Source organism: Piliocolobus tephrosceles, chromosome 12 (assembly GCF_002776525.5).
Source record: "Piliocolobus tephrosceles isolate RC106 chromosome 12, ASM277652v3, whole genome shotgun sequence".
NCBI lineage: Eukaryota > Metazoa > Chordata > Mammalia > Primates > Cercopithecidae > Piliocolobus > Piliocolobus tephrosceles.
Window position 1 is genome coordinate 69,592,030 of NC_045445.1, and position 18,631 is coordinate 69,610,660.

At 36.8% G+C, this 18,631-nt stretch overlaps 1 protein-coding gene across 1 annotated transcript in view; it reads left to right on the top strand.

Annotated features, from left to right (window-relative positions):
• The first annotated feature begins 1,922 nt into the window (after window positions 1-1,922).
• The window catches only part of RPS6KA6 (ribosomal protein S6 kinase A6), a 131,824-nt gene continuing 115,115 nt past the window's right edge, over window positions 1,923-18,631 (top strand). The window contains exon 1 of the mRNA XM_026452155.1: window positions 1,923-2,003. Coding sequence (XP_026307940.1) covers window positions 1,923-2,003 — 81 coding nt within the window. The remainder of the gene's footprint in view (window positions 2,004-18,631) is intronic.

Sequence of the window (18,631 nt, forward strand, 5' to 3'; positions counted from 1 at the left end):
ACAAAAATTAGCCAGGTATCGTGGCACACGCTTGTAATCCCAGCTACTCGGGAGGCTGAGTCAGAAGAATCGCTTGAACCCGGGAGGTGGAAGTTGTAGTGAGCCCAGATCGCGTTACTGCACTCCAGCCTGGGCAACAGAGAGAGACTCCATCTCAAAAAAAAAAAAAAAAAAAAAAAAAAAAAAAAAATTGGTTGTACCTAGTTAATATTGTCAGTTCAGCCACATATGAGTTTATGCGTGTGTGCGTGCACACACACTCTCACACATTTTCACGATTTATAGCCCCGTGCACCCACTACTTTCAAAGCTTTGACTTTTAGAGAATCCTGTTCATTAAGCTCACTTTTCCCTTGAGATTTTCAGCAGAGTAAGTGGGAGGACACTATCAGTTATCCTTGTTTGTAATTCAGTGCAATCTCTGTGGCCAGCTTTGCTTCATTAGCTCTTGAGACCAGATGATGAAATAAACGGAGAGCATAGTTCAATAGCCCTAGGTGTAGAAGGGGAAAGGGGGTGGTGTGCCTTTTACGAAGAACGTTAGAAACCTCTCCAAGGTCCTGAGTTGGTTTAGCCGCTGTTACAGTTGCTCTTTTAAGTCTTTGAAGTGTCAAATGCGGAATAACTTTTAAACTTTCAGCTCTGAAGTGTTTTGATGAGAGGCATCTTGATCATCCCCCGTGTAAGATTGTACTTTATCTCTGTTATATCGCCAGCTCCCAATACGGTGTGTGGCTTAGAGTAGCGAAGTAGTAAAGCTCGCTTTGAAGAAGGTAGTAAAAATTATGATTATTGTCACTACAGACGCAATATTCTCAGAAAGGACTGGAGGATGGGCAAACTTCGGAATCATGCCTTTGTTGCCACAAGTGGAGTCCATTAAGTGGCATATGTTTGCCTGTGTGCGTGCATGTGTGAAGAAGAGAAGCATTGTGTGTCATCAATAGTGTGAGGGCAACCAGCGGGAGCATACTGAGAGGGACAAGTGAGGTGGGGGGTAGGGAGGACAGGCATATTTATTTTTTTTAAATGGGGGTTATCCTGCCTTTACCTCCTAGGAGGATAATGTATGATGTACTAAAATCCCCGCCCTAGTATTTGTCACTAAGTATTGAAATGGGCGTGGTTTGGCATATAAGACACCTGCTTTTCGTAAGCCCTGCAAAGAGATACTCTTGGAGTCCTACCCTGCCCCTGACTCCTCAAGTGCTCGGGAGGGTCCTTCAGTTCCACCATCCTTTTTGAGAATCCTACCGCCCGCCAGCAGTGCTGCTCCGTGGACTTGAGAGGGCCTGCTGAGCATGTGTGAAGAGTGTTGCGCATGCTCCGTGGAGCGGGCCGGTTTACCGAGGCGCTAGCAGGGGCTTTTACTACTCTTCAGCAACCTCCCCAGCCCAGCACGCCCCCCTCCCCTCTATCCCACCACCCACCACGCGGTCCTCCGCATCCACCCCGCCCCTCTATCCCTCCCCCTTCACCCCCGGCTGGGGAATCTCCATTGACGTTTGGGTGACGCCGCTTTGCCGCCGCCCTGGGGTGGGGGGGGTCCAGGCGCCGCACAGGTAACGCCGCCGCTGCCGCCATATTGATAGAGCAGGGAGCGGGGAGGGGACCCGAGGAAGCGGGGTGTTGGGGGGAGTCACCACCGAGCGGCCGTCGTGGTGGTGGCAGTGGTGAGCGCAAGCCGAGCGGCAGCTCTCGGAGAGGCAGCACAGAGTTGTCTTCTCTATGGGAATCACCGGGCGGCGGCGGCGGCGACCCCCTGCTCCCAGCCTCTGAGAGACCCGGCGGCGAGGGCAGCGGTCGCTGAAGGCGGGGCTGGGGGTCGCTGCTGCGGCGGCGGCGGGCCAGTTCAATAGACAGGATGCGCGGCTGCGCCAGCGGTAGGCGGCAGCTCCTGTTCGAGTGCTCCTGAAGGGGAGATGCTACCATTCGCTCCTCAGGACGAGCCTTGGGACCGAGAAATGGAAGTGTTCAGCGGCGGCGGCGCGAGCAGTGGCGAGGTTAGTGTGGTGGCCGAGACGGGCTGGAGCCAACCCCCGCCTCCTTCCCCTCAAGACCTTGGCTGGGGACCGAGAGAGGAGAGGCGTGGGGCCGGGAAGCGGGCTCCCGGGCAAGCCCCCTAGATGCTGCCTGCACTGCCCTTTCGCTGGGGAGCGGGCGGGGATGAGACGGCGGGCTCGGGCATGCGGAGTGAGTGCAGCCTGGGCCCGGGCTCGGCCTTGGGCGGAGCGCCTGCCTGGCGGGCCACGCCAGAGTTGTTGTGACTAAGTTTCTTCACTTTCCGACCCGAAGGGGAACTGGGGGACTGGCGGGGTGCTGTGCCTGACTCCGCGCGTCCCGTTTTCTCCGCCGCGCCTAGTTTGCTGGCTGGGAACATTTTGGGGGACAGCTGCGGACTCCAGCTCGCTGTTGAACCCCGGGCGCTTTATGAACCCAGTGCAACAAACACACCAAGGTGACTAAGTAACTCTGGGGACATTTGCACATAGGCACGAGTGTTCCCTGGTAACAGCTTTCTCGTTTCTCTGTGGCTTGTTATGGTTCCTTGTAATGACCCAAGTCGAGATACACTGGCGACCTATCTCCAGTTGCCAGGTTTCAGGTGATGTTCTACTGCTTCCTCTCAGGTCCCCTTGATTCTACTGCACTCTTGCTCCGCCCCTTCTCCTTTCCACAACCGCTGTCCCCGCCCCGTTGGTCTGTAAAAGAAGACGCAAAGTAAACCTCAACCCTTATACATAAGTCGAATCTTTGGTAAGACTTAGCGAGGTTCAACCAAAATACTTTGGTTCACCTCTCTTCCCACTGTTCTTACCTCTGAAACTGTTCTGGTTGGGCTTTGGTCAGCTGTGCAGTGAGAAAGTAGATGTATACAGGTGCTTTGTTTTTATTGTTATAAAAGCGGGCAGCATTTAAACACAAAAACGTGTCTTTTGTGATAGAAAGTTGGATCCTTTTCTGATAACTTAATCGACTGCGTACTACTCCAGTAGAGGCCACCATACACCTCCTAAAAATAGTTGGTGAAATTGATTCACAGTAGGATATTTTGAGGTAAGACTCTCAATCCTCGACATCTAAAGGGTGCAACTTTTCTTCAAGTACTTGGTCCATTAAAAAAAAAAAAATACACATTTGGCTGTTGTATGATTATCTTGTTTTTTTTCTTTAAATTTTTTTGTTGTTTATCAACTAAACTGGGGTTAAGATTACATGCTAGAATAGCATGTGGTAAGGAATGTAGTGGAAATAAGTTCAGAAATACCCTAAATCTGAACCCTCTATACTTATAGGAAATATTTTACTAGTAAACCAAGCAATTCCAATATACATTTTAATATTTTACATCTCGTAAGAACAAGATAAATGAATAGGTGTTCCTTTCTTGTTGAAATGTGGGAATGCTAACTGCACAATTGTCTAGCAAGTCTATTGAAGGGGAGAGGAACTTTGTTTTATTCATGTATGTAACTTACAGAACTTATAGTCATAGGCATTTAGTTTATAAAAACAATTAAATGTTTTGCCCTATAAGGATGGGATGGGAGGTGGGAAGCCTTTTGCATGCCTACTATTTTATTATTTCTGTTAACTTTGAATGTAGTATGTTTTAAATTGTAATTACCACATATGGTTTTTTTATTGTTTGCAGTATGTTTTAGGTATTGTAGAGATTTAACAATGGGTCTCTCTACCTCAGCAATTTGGAAAAATACTCGAGTGGAAATTGTTAATCCCTATGAAGTAAAACGAAAGGTGAAGGTAATGTGGTGAAGATAGTATTTCTGCCTTCTTTCTCTAAAACAGTTATGATTGGTTAGATTTAACCCTGCAAGTTACTTAATAAAAAATATTCTAGGTGAAAACTAAATGCTACATTTGAACAGACCCACTTAGTACTTAGAAGAGTTTGTTTGTTTTTAATTATATTCTTTTGATAAGAAGTAAACAAGTTTACTTTTGATAATTTATATTTATTTTAATTACAAATTTGTTGATGTTGGCTTTAGAAATGCTAATTTTGAGTACAAGCTCTACAACCCTCAATCGTGATAATTTTAGGACTAAGAGTGTTTTTGTTTTAGAATATATATTTTTAAAATGTGCTAGAATCCTTAAAGAAAATGTAGTAGGTAAGAATCTGTTAACTTTAATGTCAAAAGAAATAATTTCCGTCCATTTCTGTGTGTGTTGAATCTGGTAAGATTAAAGATTATAGACAATACCATATATTTTGGAGTCTTTTTGTATCTTTTACCTGTCTTGCTTGCATGGACAGTTGTTAACCTTTGAATTACCATTCAGAAGTGTGTAAATTGGTTGTTTGAGACTCTTAACATGTTTTCCCACAGGAAAAACTTATCAAGGGTACTTACATTTTAAAATCAGTACACAATAGCGAGGTATAATGATGCCGAGCCTAACCACTGTTTGTAAAATTGTTCTATGGTGAAATGTATCAGGTTTCAACCAATAATTAGCTTGGTCCCAGTGAGAGGAGGAGAATGGGCCTGAGAAGGGGAAACCTGGGATCTTTTGGTTTCTGGGAAGAGTTCTTAGAAGAGGGGAAATAGGGTAAGCAAGAAACTGGTTGTGAGAGCTCCTGCAGGGACTGTCTCAATCAGGTCTACTGGGAATAGGAACTTCAAAGGGCATCACCCCTCACGCAGTCACAATTTTAGCTTTTGATTGGATTCTGTCAGGATCAAGAAAGAGATTTTACTTGAGATGGGATGGGTCATTCCCGGGCAAGGATCATAAAGAACAACCTATTTGACTAATGTGAACTTTTCATGATTTAATGCCATGCATGTTACAGTTTGTTCACTTAGTTGTTTTTTGGTGAGGAACCAAGTGCTTCCTTATCGAGTTGATTATAGAATTTTCACATTTCATGTCATAGTAAACATCTAGTACTTTTATATTATTTCTTTAGCAATGCTATTTTTGTTTAAGCAAGTTAGTTTTTATTTATTTATTTATTTTTCGAGTCAGGGTCTTTCTGTGTCATTGTCCATTGTCCAGGCTGGCCTCGAACTCCTGGACTCAAACAATCTCCTGCCCCAGGTTCTCGAGTAGCTGGGACTGCAGGTGCTCAGAACCATGCCTGTCTAAGCAAATTAGTTTTGAGAGTATGTAGTTTACTGATAAAACCAATTTGGGAAAAACTTCTAGTTTTAATTAATTCTCATGAGACCCTATAGTAATAGAGGAAAGAACAGCTTTGAAGGCAGGTAAATCTGAGTTTTTGTCTGAGCTCCATGCCATACTCATGGTGTGACACAATCCACGTTACCTAACTTTTCTGAACCTCACTTTTTTTTATCTATAAGTTGGAGAAAAAACCATCTTCAAGAGTTGTTTTGTAAAGAAAATTCAGTGCTGGGTTTAATAAACTTAGCAAGATGTTTTGCACATAGTCTCTAGTACACAATAGTTCCTTCTCTTTTCCCACAGCCATCATGCCTCTTTCCATGCCCCTAAACTCTGAACTATTATTATCTATGTTAAAATCATGGGATTCAGATAACCATGGCCATAACTTTCCATTTCGTAAGCAGTTTTTCTTAAGAACCCTTCCTAAATTTGATCATTTCATCTAAGTATAGTGGTGCTCTCACTGTGAATGTTTGTAATCACAGATAGGGTGATCCAGGGATTAAATACAAAGTTATATTTAGAAACACTGGAAGGATAAGAAGAGACAGATAATTTCATTTATTATATCTGGCTGATGAGGTGTTTCATTGAAATTTTTAATATTTTAAAAAATTCTGAACTCTTGTCATGGTAGGAATTGGTTCAATTCGTGAAGCATTTATTGAGTACAAGGCAGTGCTGTACATAGTGCTGTAATGTGAAATGCTTACCCTACCCCCACAGGTTTACATTCAGGTAGTTAGACAGGCATGTATGGAAATTGTTGTAGAAGGCACAAGATTATCAACAATGGGGTGGTGGTGGTTTAGGAATGGATCTGGTAAACCTTTGTGAAGGAGGTGGGATTTGAGCAGGGCATTAGAAAATGGTAATATTTTCACAGACAGATGAAAGGAGCATATTTCATGCGGATGGGGACAATATAAGAAAAGGCATGGAAATGTTCTGAAAGAAGGAAGAGTCTGATGCTGTTATAAGTCTGTGATGTGGGAGAGGGGATATAGTGAGAGATAAGATAAGGAATGTATTAAAGGTAGGCTAGGCCCAGGTTGAATGGGACTTTTTAACCAAGTTTAAGGGTTCAATTTTATCTCATAAATAGGAGTCACTGAAGGTTTTTGAGAACATGAGTAACATTAGATTTGTCCTTTGAAAAATAATTGATGATGGTGAAGAATGGGGGAGATATGGAAGGTGGGGAATTCCAGCTAGGAGGCTATTGTGTTAGTGGAAGTAGTAATGAGATTTTTGGACTGGTACAGAAAGGGTAGAAAAGAGATGACTAATGGGAGAGACTTGGCAGAGGTAGAATAGTTACAATTTGGTAAATGATTGGATGTTGGAGAGTAAGAAGAAATAACAAACAACTGAGATTAGAAGCGTCCTGGTAGGAATTAATTCAATATAACAGGTATTTAATGCACACCTGCCAATATAAGTCTCTATATTAGTCACTAGACTAATACAAAAATCAATAGATCTTTGTAGTGTAGGGAGATAGAAAGCTAAAATAAACTCTCCCCTTTCTAATATTGTATTGAATAATAGCACTCTACTCTGAAGATTTCTAATCATGCTTAGAATGCTTAAATTCTTTACTACCGAAGGTGAATATGCTTATTACTAGCTAAAACATTTTTTTATTCTTTTAAAATGGGCCTTAAGTCTGTAATTCTTGTTTCACCAATGTTCATCTTAAATAGTCAGCAGCCGTGAGTACAGAGTCTTATTTTGAAAATAGTGACCAGTACTTATTTCTGGAATGTGGAAAGAGAGCAGGGACATCTGTATTTTTTGTATGCTTTCACCAGGTTTATTTGGAATAGACAAGCAGAGAGGAGTCAGAGGACAGTGGCCCCTCCCAGCCATAGGTGCCTTCTCAGTTCCTCCAAGTCAATCTTTCTTTAAACCAGTCTGATCTGGAAATATTCAGGTCAGTTCCTCAGGGCAGGGCCTCTATATTTCCCTACCTTGATTAGTTCATCAAGAGAGCTAATCATTACCTGTGTGTTCCATAATAAGACCTACCGATAGTGTAGTTGCTTTTCTGGGCCATATTGTTTTAGTACCTACTCTCTCGTCTAGAATTTTGATGAGGAAATGCAAGATTTTTTTCCCTTCCTGTATTTTCTTTCTTGGTGCCACCATTGTATGTAGCAGCACTTCTTAAGATTTGGTAAGCACTGGGAATCTTGAGGTATAAGCCTTTCAGTACTTTGTCAGATTTTGGTATGTAATGTTTATTCATTTATGTTATTTCCAAGTATTATTTACTGTTCCTGCCGATAATTTTTTTTTTGTGTGTGTATTTTCTTTATTTTTATTTGTTTTTAGGTGGGAAAGGAGTTGAATGGGAGAGAGATTTAGAGAGCTGAGCTAAATCTGGCTTTTGCGGATAAGAGATGTTTTCTAAATTGCCCTGGGAGACATTCTATAACTGATTTCACTGCTAGATTTTAATCTGTATCTCTACATTAGAAGCAGGTCCTGCTGTAATTTTTTTGCACGTGTGTGTGTGCGTGTGTGTGTGTGTGTGAGAGAGAGGGGGGAAGAGAAGAGACAGAGAAAGAGGGAGGGTGGAGTAGAGTGCATGTGTGTTACTTGTCATTTGTTCATTTTACCAAGTATTTGAGGTAGTATATGGGAAATATAACCTGATAACTATTTTGATATTGAGGATGAGGGAAAACAAAGTAGGAGATATATGAAAAGGCTGGAGGGTAGGGAGTGAAGGATAAAATAGAGCACAAATAAGCAGGCTGTCCACGACATGTTTAAAATATAGTTGAATTATAAATTTGACCTTGAGTTTCCTTAGCTGGTTTTTCTCAACTCTGGCTGTGTATTATGTTTACCTGGGAGTTTAAAAAAAATTTATCCATGCCAGTGTTCCACTCAGAGATTCACATTTAACTAATCTAGATTCCCCAGATGCACAGCCAGGGTTAAAAACCACAGCTCTAGGCCAAAATTAAAAGAGAAATAGTCACATAGTTGTCACTATTCAATAGGAAAACAAAAGAATATTAATTTTTAAGCTAGCAATTAGCTCTACAGTAAATTATCTGTGAATTGTGATATTTTTCTGTGTGTTTTATTTTGTTGTTGTTTTAAGATATGACTGGAGCCAAATGGGGTTGTTTGAACTGTCGTGTATGTTCTTGCTGTTTAGTTTTGAGGACTTTGCTTTTCCAGTAGCATTAACAACAAAATTTTAGCACCGTAGCTAATTTTCATATAGTTCGGCCATAAAACTAAGAGGTTAAATTACTTGTTCATCCATTTTACTAGCTAAGTAAGGAGATAGTGACTGTTTTGAATGACAAACATCCCATTACATCTCTAACAAACAATTTCAAAACCCATGGATAATTATTACTGTGGATCCATCTGCCTCTCCTGTAAAGTGATTAAAGATAAACTTTAAGAGGAAATATAGCAATTTAAATACCCAATACAAATTTTTTTAACCTGAAAAAATGTTGGAATCCATTCCATTTAAAGGTATCGAATCTTAAGGGAGAAAGAGATATAGCGTTTATTGAGCATGAACTATGTACCAGCTAGTACTAGATGCATCATAGATTATCTCAGTTTTATTCACTCTTCAAAACATCTTGGTAAGACAGTTGTGTCTTTTTAACAGGATAGAAAGATACATGCAAGTTAGTGGGAAGTATGTCTGGAATTTGAAACTAGATTATTTTAAATTCATGCTTTTTCCTTTATACATTGCTATCTCCCCACTAAGGACAATATTGAAAATAAGGAGAGAATATAGATAAGTTGTTAGCAACCATATTAGATCAGCAGTCAGATGTGCTGATTCAATAGCCATGCCTGTCTATTTAAGTTAAATAAATGTCAACAAAATCCCAGCAAATCTGTTTTTTTGTTTTGTTTTGTAAACAGACAAGCATATTCTAAAATGTATATGTAAAAGTACAAGACCTAGAAACTCTGAAAAAGTTTTGAAAAAGAAGAATAAAATAAGGAATTACTCTATTGGATATTAAGTTTTACTATGTAACTATAATAAAGACAATGTGGTATGGGTGGAAGAATAGATGCATAGATCAGTAGACCAGAAGAGAGTACACAGAAATAGAGCCACACAAATACACTCAACTGAATTTTGAGAAAAAATGCAAAAACTAAAAAAATAAAGATCAAGATCAATTTTTAAAATCTAAGGAAATTTTAGGGGGAAATTTGCTACCTTTTTCAAAAAAGCAGAAATTAAAATTTACACTTTCTTTCTGAAGATTTTGGGGAAATTATTACATAAAACATTTTTGCTATTTTCAATTACTACAGTTGAAATTAGTCATTAAGGCATAAGTGAAAATGGAACATGAATTATCCTAAAAATCATAAGCTTGATGAGAGTTGAGGTATAGGGACTTATTACTCTACTTAAAGGATCAGAGTGGACAAAACTTCAGAAAACAAAGGAGAAAAATGTCATATGAGGGGAAATGTGGACTGAATGTTAGGTTTCAAATGACTTTTAGTTTTTCTTAAATACAGCATCACGAGAGGGGTTTGGTGTATGTGTTAAAGAAATTGTACTAATTGAGAATAGTCAAAATTCAAAATTAAGGGAAATAGATAAACCATTGGGTCTGATTTGATAAAAAATATTTTGCATTCCTGATTGTTCACCTGGACTAGATGCTGTGATAAATGAATGCTGTTGGAAACAATTCCATTTCAAACTTACATGGGCATATACAGAAAACCATATGTTGATTATAGAGACATATACAAGAATGACAGAACATATGTAAAATAATTTGTATATGATTTTGTACTTTATTTTACAGATGGAGAAGAGTAACTCTAGACCTGGCACAATCATAAAACATTTATTGTGTTTATCATGTGTAGAGCAATTTTGTTGGAATAAGTGAATACTGATAGAATCTCTTAAGGGAGGTCAGTCAATACTGATTTTCAAAAAAGACATGGTCATTCAGCAACTTCATATCTATAAACAATATTCATGATTTTATTTGGTCTTTATTCATGATATTGTATGTATCATTAGTTCTTTCTTTTTTATTGCTGTGCACTATTCTGTTATGTGAATGTACCACAGTTTATTTGTTCATTAATAAGTTGAAGGACATTTGGATTTGGGTTGTTACCAGTGTTTGGTGGTTATGAATAAAGCCATTATACACATTTGTGTGAAAATTTCGGTTTGGACATAACTTTTCACTTATATTGGGTAAACACTTACGAGTGAGGTTGCTGTATGAGAATTCCAGCTGCTCTGAATACTTGTCAGCACTTAGTGTTGTCAGATTAAGTGAAAAAAATTGGCTATTCTAATTGGAGTGTAGGGGTATCTAATTGTGATTTTTAACTTGCATTTCCCTAATGACACATGTTGCTAAGCATATTTTCATATGCTTATTTGCCATCCATATATATTCTCTGATTTGCCATCCATATATATTCTCTGATCTTTTCAACATTTTTGAAATTGTTCAAGTTGAGTTGTTTTCTTATTATTGAATTTTGAGAATTCTTTATATTCCAAATGCAAGTCCTTTATTAGATATAGATTTCCAAATATTTTTCCCATTCTGTGGTCTGTCTTTTAATTCTCTTAACAAAGAGTCAAGGTTTTTCATCTTAGCAAAGTCCAGTTTATCAGTTTTTTTTTTTTTTCTTTTATGAGTTGTGTTTTTGGTGTTGTATCTAAGAAATCCTAGCCTAATCCAAAGTTACGGAAATTTTCCCTTAAGTTTTCTTCTAGAAGTTTTTTAGTTATATGTCTTAATTTAGGTCTTTGATCCATTTCTAGTTAATTTTTGAATATGGTGGGTAGTGTGGTAGAAGTCTACTTTTTCCCACAGGTATGTCCAGTTGCTCTGCCACCATTCGTTGAAAAGACTACCTACCTGTTCTCCTTTGAATTGCCTTTGTACTATATCAAAAATCATTTTGTCACATATGTGTAGTTTTCATAATAATTTTAATGAATTAGTCCTGTGGAACTTCAGAATTGCACTTACTGAGCATAGATATATGGTGTTAATAAAATAAATTAACAAAATTAGTTAATAAAATTCTTAAGGTTGTTTCTGTATCGGGTTTAGTGAAATAATCTTTATTAAAAAACAAAGTAATTTCTGTGGTATATTTTCTTTGCAGTCATTAATTTTCAAAACATTAAGTGACTGTTCTTAGACCCTTTTATAGACGAGCAAACCTAATAGTGCTGGAAGTTTTGTGTGAACTTTCTCATTCTGCAGTGATACTTCTCTGTTTATCTCCTCCCCCATATCTGTACATTACCCCTAACATTTTTTATGTAGCGGTTTGTGACCTGTTAGTTGCTTAGTACTAGACATGAGAGCTACAAGACTGAATAAGCTTCAGTTCATATTCTAGAAACTATCTATTTGCCAAGAAAATGGGAGCCTGGATTGTTGGAACTTTGTTAACCATCATTAACATAGATTTAATTTTGCTGTTTTTAAATAAAATTATTTTGGCTTGGCATGGTGGCTCATGCCTGTATTTCCAGCACTTTGGGAGGCAGCATGAGAGGAATACTTGAGCCCAGGAGTTTGAGACCAGCCTGGGCAACATAGTGAGACCCTGTCTCTAAAAAGAATAAAAAATCAGCTGAGTGTGGTAGCGCATGCCTGTGGTCCCAGCTACTTGTGGAGCTGAGGTGGGAGGATCACTTGAGCCTGGGAAGTCAAGGCTGCTGTGAGCCATGACTAGGCCACTGCACTCCAGCCTGGGTTACAGAGTGAGACCTTGTCTCAAAAACAATTTATTTTACTTTTTAAAATTGACAAATAGTAGTTGATATTCCTTTTGGTTTTAAGAAGAGAATGACATTCGTTCTTTGAGAAACATTTTTTAACTACTTTCTTTAACCTTGGTTAATGATACTAAGTGCCTCATGCCTTCCTACATGAAAGAGGAAATATGAGAATAATGTAGGTTGGGTTTGTATTGAGAATATTGTGCTAATTAAGTTGATTGTTAAACTTTAAGGAAATATAAACAGTTGGTTAGCCATCTCAGATTCTTTAGAAATTCGGAATAGCATAGAGAATAAGAGCTGGTTCCCTAGAGCTAGAATGCCTGAGTTTAAATTCTGGCTATTTATTTATTTACTGTGTGACCTTGGACAAGTTACTTCTCTGTACTTTACTTGGTCGCTCTATCTGTAAAATGGGGATAACAGTAGCATATAATATATGTAAAGCACTTAGAAGAGTGTCTTTTCCATTGTAAGTACTCAGTAAATGTTATTATTTTTAAATATATCACATCTGCAACCTGAGTTATTGAAGATTAACAGGCTTGGAAGTTAAAAAAAATCAACTATTGTATAATGATATTTAAGTATCATATCTAATTATGCAGTTATTAGAATTTCTTCTTATTTAAAGGTATTTATATACAAATACACATTTCTCCTTTTTGACCATCTGCTTCTACATGTGGCTTGAGTTTTGAAACATTTTATACTTCCTTGATTAGCTGTAGTAAGTCTGCTTTTTCTTTTTTTGTGTTTATTTCTCAAGAGGATGGTACTGCTTTTACTGAGCTTATATTTTCTGTATTCACTGAGCTTCTGTTTTCTATAGTCTATTGACTTGTGATTTTCTCTGAGTAGTTTTTTGACAGCAAACATTTATTAATGGAAAAAACCCCACACATATCAGGTAGAATTTGACCTCAAGCTAAGGTTGTGTAATAGCTGTCTATTTTTGACCTTCTTCCACATAGAAACCCATTTTAGATTTTAAATTTTTTCCTTTTTTCTCCATTGTTTATGAAGTGATGAAAGAATAGAGTAATATGGTGTAGGATGTTTAGGAACTGTGACTCACTGGGACAAACGAGTTGCTTTATCCTGTTACTAGCTTGCTGTGTGTTTTTAGGTAAATTTTAATTAATCAGTTCTTCACATAAAAAATGGGAATTAACATGTTTATGATTGTTTTGAGAAGTAACACAATTGTACTTTGTATGTAATGTTTGTCAAGAATAATAAAGTTATTTTTCCTTTCAAAAAATAACTAAAGATTTAGGTTTTCTAGACAAAGTACTTCTTTAACCCTGATATATAACTCAGTAGACAATTTAAACTTAATTCATACCCCAAAGGTAGTATTTTAATGTGATTATATAGACTTCATATCTTGAAGAGGTTACAACAGTGAGAATTACTACCTCAGAATGTCATGTGTGTATGTAGGTGGTATATATATGGGACTTCATTTATACCACATGAATACTTATATTTTTGGAAAGTAAACTTCCCAAATTCATGTGTTGTAGCCCATATGAGACTGGCCAGACAGCCAGTGCCTTTGCATTGGGAACACTTTAGAGCTATTCAAAACAAATAAAGTCATTAGCTCTGATTTCAACTAAGCAGAGTAAACAAATTCCTGCCTGAATAGAAACCAGGGAGCTGCTTTTCTGTCATTGAAACAAGGTTGTAAAAACTCAGATGTTCTGGAAATACCTTCTAATGTTTATGTAATATTGATGTACTTAGTTTAACTCAGTAGTAACAGTAGTTACTCAGTGACTCAGTAGTAACTCAGTAGTAATAGTAGTAGTACAACTACTATTTTTTAAAAATAGTCCTTTTTAAAAACATGATGATAATTGGATTTGTTTTAATTGGTTCTAAATATTATTTTGCATGCACTCACCAAATTATGATTAAATATGTATAAAGTGTTGTGTTACTAGATAGGGTTCATTTGGTTATTACTCTCAATTTCTGTCTTCATAACTGAAAACTAATTAACTGTGTATCTACCCAGTTTTCCGTAATGCACGAAGAAATGTCTGAACTTAAGGACAATATATTATGTCACAAATACCAACAAATTTAGCCTTATAGAAAGATTTTAAAAAATATTTTGGTTGTTAGTGTTTTAATTCCATACTCCTGTGGCATTATTCACAGATTCACTAATAGATCTTTCCCACCCTTTTGCTTTTCTAAAATATAATACCTGATTTCCTCCTACTCAAATAAGCTGTCAAGAAAGTAGAGCCTCGATATGTATGGCAGTTCAGTTTGTGCCATATTCTTGATTTGCATAACTCCCCTTACTCTTGGCTGTATAATAGCTAGCATATAAATGCTATGTAAATAGCTGTTAATAGAGATAATAATATTGCTATGTAATATCTAGCAATATAAATGCCGTTTAAATAGCTGTTAGTCGAGATAATTTAAAATATAGAGGAAGAGATATAACAGATAAATAACAGAGAGAATTTAAAGTGTAGAGGAGGATGTGTATAGTTACATGCAAATGCTACATCATTTTATATACAAAACTTGAGCATCTGTGGATTTTGGCATCCACGAGAGGTCGTGGAACCAATGTCCCATGGATACTGAGGTTCATAATGTGATTGCCATGCAAGATATGAAATACAAAGAATTTCTAAGATTTTTTTCTTGAAAACAATTTTATGACTAACCCAAACAATATATTTTAATGTGATTTTGAAAAAGCTGAATTCCTCTTTGCTGTTAGCATTTAAGAGTCAGAAATGAGAAGTAAAATGACTTACTGTAACTTCTTCATGAAATTATGTTTTAAAGTTGGTTTTAAACATTTTTAGTAAGAAAACTAATAAAAATCTGAGGAAAAATAATGGCCTTTACTTATTATTGAAGTTATTTTATAAATTTTATTCATTTAGATCCCAGATTTTAGTCATTCCATTTTGTAACTATTTTTCCAGTGTCTATTATGTTCCAGATATTATGCTAGGTACTGGGGTAACCAAGAGTAATATGATGTGATCCCTTTCCTCCAGGAGTTTACAGTCTGATAGAGAGATGGAACAGATACTTAACAAGCAACACAGTGTTTACTGATAGAAGTCTGCGTAGGGTAAGGTGGAAGGAAAAAGGGAAAGTGTAACGTGAGTCTTGATAAAGATGAATTGACATTCAAAAGCACAGGTAATTCAAAATAGCAAATACTCCAAATATCATTCATATTTAACTCTGGACTTGGTTTTATGACTAATTTGAACATGGATATGTTTTATCAGCTAATACTTTTACAACAGAGCCTCATGATTGCATTTAAATACTTGACTAAAGTAATCGCTCGGAGGCTGTATACTCTTGTCCCATTCTGAGACTCTTTAAAAAAAAGACATCTCTTTTAAATTGATTTGAAACAGAATTGCCCTTCCTTAAGTCCCCCCTGAAGCAGTGACAATAATTAGGTGGGTATATTTCAAACTTTTTGAGGTACAAACTACAGGAATATTATATAATGAGAAAGCGAGAAAGGATCAAAGTAGATCATTTAAAATGATTATTGTAGTTGTCATCGGATTTCTCATAAGCAGTATGTTGACAATATAATTTAAAAGTTCGAAAAGATTAAAGTGTTTTGGGGAAATGACCATAGATATTAATAAACCTTTGAAAATATTTGGTAGTATAAAAGACAGAGTACAAATTAAAATTCGCCTGGTGAATCCAAAAAAACAAAACAACTAAATCTTATTTTTGGAAATGTCTTGATTAAAAGACTGTTAGATAAATTGATAAAGTGTGTTATAGTAAAAATATACAAAGATACTTTTTTATTTCTCTCCAATTTGTGTTTCTTAAAGCAAGGAGTATGTTCATGAATATGTATATACCTTTATGGGTTGGTTTGGTAGATTCATTTCACGTTGACCAAAAGTGATTCTATCATAATTTTAAAAGTGATCTTTCCACAACTGTATGACATATCAAAACTAAACTAGGGCTGGGCACTGTGGCTCATGACTGTAATCCCTGTGCTTTGGGAAGCTGGGGCAGGAGGATTATTTGAGCCTAGGAGTTCGAGGTTACAATGAACTGTGTTCGCACTGCCCCTGCACTGCAGCCTGGGGTGACAAAGCGACATCCTATCTCAAAAAATAAATAAATGAAATAAAAAACTAAACTAAAACTATTGAGTCAATACTATTATGATAATGATATGGCAGTAAGTTTTGATTCACAAATTTATTATTCTCTATACAGGGAGCATTATTCACCTCTGATGACTTATTAGCTAAAATGTTTTTATATATTTTTTTCTGTGTTCTGTTTTTGTCAGAAAAACATTCCCCCATCAGGCATTTATTGAGCATGTGTTAGACACTGTGCCAGCTGCTTTAGGAACATTGTATGAATCCTGACAATCCTAGGTTGCTTATTTTACAGATGAAGAAATCGCAACTAAGAAAGCTTAATAAACTTTTCAAAGGCAGTAAAAGTAGAGCTTTAGAGTTTGAATCTTGGTCTACTTGACACTGAAGAATTGTTGTTTTCATGACATACTATGCCTGCCTAATGAATGAAACACAGCATCATTCCTCAAGGAGCTTTAAGTCTAGATGCACATGACAAGAAATTTACCTGATATGGTGTATTACTAATCTTATTTTTAGCATTACAATTTTAAATTGTCATATATGTAAATACATATATATGAAACAAAATTTACCATCTTAACCATTTCAAAGAATACAGTTCAAAAATGTTAAGTACATTCACATTATTGTGCAGTACTCTTTTTATCTTGCAAAACTGGAACTCTTTACACGTTACACAAAAGCTTTCCATTCTCCCCTTTCTGCCAGCCCTAGCAACCACCTTTCTACTTTCCATCTCTATGAATTTGACTATTCTAGATACCTTATATAAATGGAATCATATAGTATTTGTCATTTTATGACTGGCTTGTTTCAATTCATATAATATCATCATGGTTCATGTTGCAGCCTGCGTCAGAATTTCATTTCTTTTTAAGGTCGAATGATATTCCATTGTATGTATATACCACATTTTGTTTAACTTACCATCTGTTGATAAATACTTGGGTTGCTTTTACCTTTTGGCTATTTGTAAATAATGCTGCTATGAACATAGGTGTACAAATATCTTTTTGAGACCCTGCTTTTGATGTTTTGGTTCTATACACAGAAGTGGGATTGCTAGGTCATACGGTAATTCTATTTTAAATTTTTAAGGAATTGCTATACTGGTTTTCATAGCAGCTATACCATTTTACGTTGTCACCAACAGTGCACAGAGGTTTCAATTTCTCCACATCCTTATGTATGGTGGAATTATTTTGAAAAAGTAAATTCCAAGATATATTCTGCATTTAGTTTGCATTTCATCTTTCATGGCAACAAAGCCATGCTGTTGATAATTCATGTTGAGAGAGTTAGTTCTTAAGATATTGAGATATCCCTGATTGTTAAAGAATATGAAGTTATGTTCTTGTGGTGATTCCTCAAGGATCTAGGACCAGAAATAGCATTTGACCTAGCAATCCCATTACTGGGTATATACCCAAAGCATTATAAATCATTCTATAAAGACACATGCACATGAATGTTTATTGCAGTAGTATTTATTGCAGCACTATATGTAAACACTATATATAAATACGCATGTTTGTTGCAGCACTATTTATTGCAGCAAACACTTGGAACTAACCTAAATGCCCATCAATGATAGACTGGATAAAGAAAATGTGGCATATACACACCATGAAATACTATGCAGACATAAAAAGAATGAGTTAATGTCCTTTGCAGGGACATGGATGAAGGTGGAAACCATCATCCTTAGCAAACTAACACAGGGACAGAAAACCAAACACCGCATGTTCTCACTCATAAGTGAGAGTTGAACAATGAGAACACGTGGACACAGGGAGGGGAACATCACACACTGGGGTGTGTCGGGGGTTGGTGGGAAAAGGGCGGGGAGAACATTAGTACAAATACCTAATGCATGTGGGGCTTAAAACCTAGATGGTGAGTTGATAGGTGGAGCAAACTACCATGGCACATGTATACCTGTGTAACAAACCTGCATGTTCATCACATGTATCCCAGAACTTAAAAAAAAAAAAAAGAAATTATATTCTCTATACCGTACTTAAGTTAGTGATTGATTTTTCAAAAAGCAGGATTAAAGGACAAAAACAGAACTGTTCAATTTTAAGTTTATTAAAACTAAAATTAAAAATTTGGTCCCACTTAAATATTTGTCCTAGGTCACTTACTGGTGTATAGTTTATTGTTTTATTTCTACCAGATGAGAACAAATATGTGAGTTTAATAAGAAAAGATCTGTTTTAAAACAATTAAACTGTAACATATGTCTCTGGAAAGTCTGTTTCAGAGGAGAATTTTCTGTCATTGACACTTTTGATTGTATTAACTAGTGCTGCAAAAAATTACCATAAATTTAGCAGCTTTACCAAAACACATTTATTATCTCACAGTTTCTGTGGATCAGGAATCTTGGCATAGCTCAACTAGATCCTCTGCTTAGGGCCTCACAAAGCTGTGATCAACACAAGGGTCAGCTTGGTCCTCTGCTTAGATTCCCACAAAAATGTAATCAAGGTTTGAGCTGTTCTGCATTGTTATATAGAGGCTT